Here is a 7,668-nt window from a genome sequence, read left to right as displayed (position 1 = left end):
GGGGCACGAACCCGTGTCCCCTGCATCGGCAGGCGGACTCTCAACCACTGCGCCACCAGGGAAGCCCCCAGAAGGACATTTTTAATGTACTGAAGAATACAACTGCCAACCTAGAATTCTACGTCCAGCAAAAATATTCTTCAAAATTGAAAGCCAGGAAATTCCACTTTGATGACAGTGTAATAAACTCCATGGATCCAAGTCGCAGCAAAACAAAGCTGGCAAGAACTATTAAAACAAAACAAAACAAAAAACCCAACCCCAACTAACAACCATTTTAATGTCTCTGGAAATTGCCCTAAGAGCAAAAAGCAAATGCAGAAACGTTTATTCAAGAAAATCTACTAAAACTTGGCAAGAGCAGCAAGAGTGTGTGGCATGTAAGCCCTAACCTGCTGCACCTCCACCCGCCCAGCTCAGCATGACAGATGCTCTACTCCTCTTGGGTGGGGCCAAGAAGGGGCTCCCTCTCCCCGCAGCTCCCAGGGAAAGCTCCCCACATCTCACCAGGCTAGGCCACCAGCACCTATCATTCCCTCCAACTCCAACCTAAAGAGGTGAAATTCCTGGTGAGTGTGGCTGAGAGGGTGGGGGATCCCTTTCTGCATCCAGCCTCCTTGAGTCACAACAAACCTCCAAGACTGACTTTTAAAAATACTGCTGCCCAGATTTTACTGGATTGGACTGCTAGGGCATTTTCAAAAACAACAGAGCAATTTTCATTACTTTGGAAATTCCGAGGGTTTTAGGAGCTCTGTGCCAGAAACGGGATGAGGACCAAATATATACTTCTTATTATAAATCACAATATCACAGATAGAAATGTACTGCGCGTGACAAAAACAGCACAAAGGAGGTGGGTGAGAGGAAAGATACACTGGAGTAAGGAAACGACAGCAGATGTAACTTAAATGCACAGGAACAAACGAAGAGAAATGGTAAATAAGAAAGTAGATGATATAACAAACTGTATACATATATGCTGGTCTCATTTCTTCTTTTAGTTTCCACGACAGACATAAAATTATATAAAGTATTATAAGAATGTATTGTTGAATTTGTAACACACACAGATATACAACAACACACAAAAAGGGAGGAGAGGGACTTCCCTGGTGATCCAGTGGTTAAGACTGGGGGCCCAGGTTCCCTGGGTCAGGGAACTAGATCCCGCATGCTGCAACCAAGACCTGGGACAGCCAAATAAATATTTAAAAACAACAACAACAACAACAACAAAAAACAAAAAGGAAGGAGAGGAAATGGCGTTCTATAGGAATAACTATTCTATAGTCACTGGAATTGTTAGTATAAACCAGAAGTAGATTCTGTTAAGTTAAGATGTACATGGTAAGTTCCAGAGCAACCACTAAGAAAATAACAGTATTAGGTGTGGCCACATAACTGAATTCTCAGCAGTGGAATGTGAGTAGAAGCGACATGGGCAACTTCAAGGTCACAGACAAGGTCACAGACTCCACGGCAGTGAAACGGCCTCCTCCACTCTCTCCCTCTCCCATAACCCAGTGTTAAACCTGGAGGTGAGTGTTTAGGCATGCCACTCTAGAGAGTGGCGGAGAAACAAGACAGCCGAGCTGGCCTCCTAACAAGCACGTCAAACTGAGAATCCACCAAACAGGGATGCTGTTACACGAGGGAGACAAACTTCCATCTGGTCGAGCCAATGCATCTGGGGTCCATGAAATACTGTCACCTAATGCCGAGAATGAACGTTTCTGCAAGGCAAGATTTGGGGTGATGTTTTATTCTTGTCACCACACTTCTCTACAGGGATCAGTTCTGTTGTTCTACTAAAATGACACGTGTTCACTGCACAAAAGTATATTATTTTTAAACACACATTCCATAGCTTTCCACCCTCCTAGGATAAGAATCAAATCCAACACAGCCTGACGTGGTCCTGTCTACTCCTCCTTGGACACCTCTGTCTCGGTTGATGTTTCTCTTCCCCTGGACACTATGGGCTCAGACATCAGATGTCTCCTGGGAGATGAACCACTTCTTAGTCCAGGTAAGGAGGAAAGACAAGATAGAAAAAAGGGTCACCAGGGGACGATGTTTAACAGATTGTGTGCCCCACAGAGGGTGGTGCATTGTATGTGGAGAAACTAAGAGGGACCCTAAAAGTAAGTTTAACCAGTTATGTTTTATCAGGGAAAATCCAGGTGAGAGAAACAGAGGCCATGGTACCACCTGTTTATTTCCAGCACTTTGTTACCCCTAACTCCTTCCTGCCATCATGGGCCCATTCCCCTACATGCCCACTGTTCCCACGGTACGCACCCAAAAATCAATTCTGTTTTTATTTATAAGTAATAAACAACTGGAAATTGGAATTAAAAAAATACCAAGTACAAAAACATGAAAAATATGAAAGATGGCTTCCCTGGTGGTGCAGTGGTTAAGAATCCGCCTGCCAATGCAGGGGACACGGGTTTGAGCCCTGGTCTGGGAAGATCCCACATGCCGCGGAGCAACAAAGCCCGTACGCCACAACTACTGAGCCTGCGCTCCAGATCTCGTGAGCCACAACTACTGAGCCCGTGTGCCACAACTGCTGAAGCCCACACGCCTAAAGCCTGTGCTCCATAACAAGAGAAGCCATCGCAGTGAGAAACCCACACACCGCAACGAAGAGTAGACCCCGCTCGTCACAACTAGAGAAAGCCCACACGCAGCAACAAAGACCAACGCAGCCAAAAATAAATAAATAAAATAAATAAATTTAAAAAAAGAATATATATATATATATATAAATATAAAACGGTACACCAGAAATTAACACAACTTTGTAAATCGACTATACTTCAATAAAATAAATGTATAAAAAATATATGAAATACTTAGGAATAAATCTGACAAAAAATGTAAAATGCCTGTACATAGAAAAGTATAAAATACTACTGAGAAATTAAGACAAATAAATGGAGACATACATCTTGTTCATGGGTCAGAAAACAATATCTGTCAATTTCCCTCAAACTGATCTATGGATTCAATGCAATCTTAACAAAAATGCTAGCAGGACTTTTTTCAGATAGCAATAAGCTGATTTTTCAATTCATATGAAAATACAAAGGATCTAGAATAGCCAAAACAACTCTGAAAATGAAGAACAAAATTGGAGGACAAATGCTACCTGATTCCAGACTTTTAATGAAGCATCCACAACAGTGTGGTGTCGGAGTATAAAGGTCGACAATAGAACAACGGAAGAGAACAGAGAGCTCCAAATAACCTCACATATATATGGACAACTCCCTCTTTTTTTTGGTTGTGCTACGCAGCTTGCAGGATCTCAGTTCCCCAACCAGGGATTGAACCCAGGCCACAGCAGTGAAAGTGCCAAATCCTAACCGCTAGACCATCAGGGAGCTCCCATGGACAACTGATTTTTTTGACAAAGGTACAAAGGCAATGCAGGTGGAGAATGGATAGTCTTTTCAACAAATGGTACTGGAACAACTGGACATTCACTTGTAAAAAATTAAACTTGGATCCATACCTCACACCAAAAATTAACTCAACATGAATCAAGACTTAAATGCAACACACAAAAATTTTAAATTATAAAATTTTCTTTTCAAAGAAGAAAATCTTCTGGGTTAGGCAAAGATTTCTTAGATATGACACCAAAAGCACAATCCATGAAAGAACAAATTAACAAACTGGACTTCACCAAAATTTAAAACTTCTACTCTCCAAAAGACACTGTTAAGAGAATAAAAAGACAAGGCACAGAGTGAGAGAATAATCCATGCAAAGTATATATCTGATAAAGGACCTGTAAATAGATCATTCCTGTATTTAGAAAGGAACTCTTTTAAAGTCAACAATAAGAAAAACACAATTAAAAAATAGGCAAAGATCTGAACAGACATTCACCAGTGAAGAAATCCAGAAGGAAACAAGCACATGAAAAGATGCTCAACATCTTTAATCATTAGGGAAATTAAAAATAAAACCACAATGAGATACCACTACACATCCATCACAGTGGCTACAATTAAAAGACTGACCACACCAACTGCTGGCAAGGAAGTTGAGGAAATGGGACTCTCATCCATTGCTGGTGGGAATGTAAAATAGTACAACTACTTTGGAAAGCACTTTGGCAGTTTCCTAAAAGTTTAAATAAACACCTGCCATGTAATGCAGCCATTTTATTCCTAGGTATTTCCAAGAGAAAAGGAAATGTATGGCCAAGCAAACAAAGGTTTGTACACAAGTGTTCATGGCAGCTTTATTTGTATTAACCACAAATTGGAAACAATCTAAATGTCCATTAACAGAGAATGGATAAACAAACTGTGGTATATACATACAACAGAATACTTATCAGAAATAAAAAAGAACTGAATTATTGACACACAACATGAATGGATTGCAAAATAATTATGTGAGTCAAGAAAAGTCAGGCAAAAAAAAAAAATACATGCTCCATGATGTCAATTATATAAAACTCTAGAAAATGTAATCTATAGTGACAGTAAGAAGATCAGTAATTGCTTCAGGATAGAGGTGGGAAGCAGTGAGAGGGAGGGATTACAAAGAGACATGAGAAAACTTTTGGGGGTAATGAATATGTTTGCTATCTCTACCATAGTGGACAGTTTCATAGGTGCATACATATGCAAAAATGTTACCAAATTGTACATTTAAACATGTACAGCAGGGACTTCCTTGGTGGTGCAGTGGTTAAGAATCTGCTTGCCAATGCAGTGGACAGAGGTTCGATCCCTGGTCCAAGAAGATACCATGCTGTGGAGCAACTGAGCCCGCGTGCCACAACTACTGAAGCCCGCGCACCTAGAGCCTGTGCTCCACAACAAGAGAAGCCACTGCAACGAGAAGCCTGTGCACTGCGACGAAGAGTAGTCCCTGTTCGCTGCAACTAGAGAACGCCCGCTTGCAGCAATGAAGACCCGAAGCAGCCAAAAATAAATAAGATAAATTTATTTTAAAAAAAGTTAAAAAAAATATGCATAGCATATTATATGCTAATTATAACTTTAAAAAGCTGTTTTTAAAAAGAAAAAAAAAAGGCGTGTGGTAGGGAGCCAGTCCACCTGAGATCCAACTCACCTCTGTCCCTGGCTGGCTGTGTGACCTCGGGCTAGCAACTGAACCTCTCTGTGCCTCATTTTCCTGAGCACCGACTCTGCAGGGATACTGGAGGATTGTGTAAGTTCACTGTGCCAGCACAGTGCTAGGAATGCACAACAGGCCAGGCAATGTTAGCTGCCATGCAGCAAAGAGCACAGGAACTCTGCTCCGCTTACTATGTACATGACCAAATCCTTCGCCCCACAAGAAGCAGCCCTAAGTCACGCGTTTCTCCAAAGCCCAGAATCAGCCTGGGAACTCTGAGTGAACAGCAGGGGTGAGAGTCTGGGCAGGATGGCAAGCCTCCAGGTGGACTCTCCAAGTGGTGTCTCCAGCAGCCAAGGCAGAGCTGGCCAGCAAGGCCTGAGGACTGGGTGACATGGAAACGACTGAGAGGCAGCCAGGGTAGGGAGGCAGCTGCTAGGGAGTCACCCGAGCTCTTTTCAGGAACTGAAAGAGCATCTTCTAGGGTAAGGTAAACATGACCCCATTCAGGGGCACAGAATAGGGGCCATTAATAGCAAAAAAGAGAAAAGAAGAGAAAGAAGATGGAGAGGGAAAGCAAAGCTCTGGTGGTGACGCAATTTGGCCTGGTGAAGTGGTGGCACCTGCCAGCAGGGGCACGAGAGCGTGGGGGTGTTCCTGCAGACTCACCTGCACGCCTGCGTCTCCAAATCCAGCTCCCCTCAATTCTTGGTGAGTGTGGGGCCCATGGCTCTTCCCCCTGCTCCAGCTTGGAGATGACATCAGGTTTGGAACCTTGAAGTCCTGCTCCAGAGAAAGAAAGCAAGACTGACAACTCATCCAGGTCCAGGGCAGGATGGCCCCATGGGCAGCGTCTGTGTGCTGTCATGACCTTGCCTGCCACCTGGTCTCCAAAGCATGGAAACAGAAGTAGGCCTCTGTCCCAGCTGAAGAAAAGTCAAACCCAGCTCTTCTGGGGGTCACAGTTAAGGGACAGACTTGGTGCCTGAACACATCATGGCAGAAGACTCATGGTAGAGGAGGTGTTGATGTACAGCAGACTAAGTATAAGGCAGGTATAAAGCAGGACTCTGAAGCTAAATGGATGCAAATCCCAGATCTGCCCTGACAGCCTGTGTGAACTTAATAAAGTGATATTTGTCAGCCTCAGGTTCACCTATAAACTATGTATCCTACCACCAACCTTGAAGATGCATGAAGATTAACTGAGGGGATATGAATATACTTGGCGTTCAGTGAATAATGTTCTCCTTCCATACTTCCTACAAAGAACTTGGGGGAGTCCCTGGCACCACCTGTCCCCTCCTCTGCCCAGACCAGGCCTGCCTGGGCCCAGGGTCACAAATGCCCCATGTCTGGGCCCAGGGGGTGAGAAGCCTCTGAGCCTTGAGCCCAGCCCCAGTCCCAGTCCCCAGGGCCATTCATGGAGCAGGAAGCCCAGAGCTGAGCTCCTGGGAAGAGCCTCACCCAGCGAGACCAGGTTCCCATAGGTTTCCAGCATCACATCCCTGTAGAGCCCCTTCTGAGCAGGGCCCAGATGGCCCCACTCCTCTTGGGAAAGGAGCACGGCCACTTCCTCGAAGGAAACCAAGACCTGGAATGACAAGATCTTGTTGCAACCCCAGGACGGGCCTGGGGGTAGGGAGGCACTAGGCTCAGGATGGGCAAAACCCCTCTGAGCACATGCACCAGACTGCCTTCCCCACAAGAGCAGGCTCTTTGGGGCAGACACCATTCTGACTCGTGTTTACCTGCCCATCCCTTGCCCTCCTCTGTGCCCAGTCCAGGGGTGAGATGATACAGTCCAGAGTGCATTTCAGGGACCTGAACCCAAGGGTTGAGGATATCAATGAAGACAGGGAGCCAACTACCCTGAGACCAGTGCCTCAGAGGGAACCGTGGAGACTCCAGCCAGGAAAGGGCTGAGGCCACACTGAGGCGTCTCCAAGAAGACCACTCACCTGGGGCCCAGGAAAAAGCTGCTTGTGGGCCATCACTGGGTCTCCAAGCTTGTCCCGAGGAGGCAGGCAGAGCTGTAGCAAAAGGGAAGAGTGTGATGGGGCCTGACCCGCCTTCTGCTCCCCACAGCAACTTGAGACTTCCGGGCCTGTACCTCAAGAGGTCTGTGGCAGCAGAGACCCAGTTGTAGGCTACTTGAAATCCCCAGGAAGGAACAATGGTCCCAGCACCCAGTGGCCTGAGACTATATATTCCCTTGCCCCCCAGGAAGCCTCCCCAGAAGCCCGTAGTACGACAGCATAACAAGGCCACACGCGAAAGCCAGGTCCCTGGCGGTGCACCTTACAAGGGGAGACGACGGTCTGCATCTCAGGCCCACCCAGGAGAATCCTGGGCGGCGGGCAAACAGCTGAGGACAAGAACAAGCTCCTACCCTACAGCAGTGCACAAGCCGTAGGGAGGGTGACAGACACGATGCTTGTGTCAGGGGATAAGGAAGAGAAACAAGCAGCACGAGGGCAGGAACTGTTGGGAGGAGATATTTTACGAAAGGCAGCCAGGGAAGGCACCTCTGATAAAGTAACATCAAAACAGATA

General features: G+C 45.7%; 1 protein-coding gene across 1 annotated transcript in view; it reads right to left on the bottom strand.

Annotated features, from left to right (window-relative positions):
* The window catches only part of ZNF16 (zinc finger protein 16), an 82,013-nt gene extending 74,574 nt beyond the window's left edge, over nucleotides 1-7,439 (bottom strand). The window contains exons 1-5 of the mRNA XM_007464598.1: nucleotides 7,386-7,439; nucleotides 7,074-7,145; nucleotides 6,864-6,936; nucleotides 6,580-6,744; nucleotides 5,782-5,895 (exon numbers count right to left, since the gene is read on the bottom strand). Coding sequence (XP_007464660.1) covers nucleotides 5,782-5,895; nucleotides 6,580-6,744; nucleotides 6,864-6,936; nucleotides 7,074-7,145; nucleotides 7,386-7,439 — 478 coding nt within the window. The remainder of the gene's footprint in view (nucleotides 1-5,781; nucleotides 5,896-6,579; nucleotides 6,745-6,863; nucleotides 6,937-7,073; nucleotides 7,146-7,385) is intronic.
* Nucleotides 7,440-7,668: the final 229 nt, after the last annotated feature.

This window comes from Lipotes vexillifer, unplaced genomic scaffold (genome assembly GCF_000442215.2).
Source record: "Lipotes vexillifer unplaced genomic scaffold, Lipotes_vexillifer_v1.1 scaffold394, whole genome shotgun sequence".
Taxonomy (NCBI): Eukaryota; Metazoa; Chordata; class Mammalia; order Artiodactyla; family Lipotidae; genus Lipotes; species Lipotes vexillifer.
This window is presented reverse-complemented; position numbering and strand designations above follow the sequence as displayed.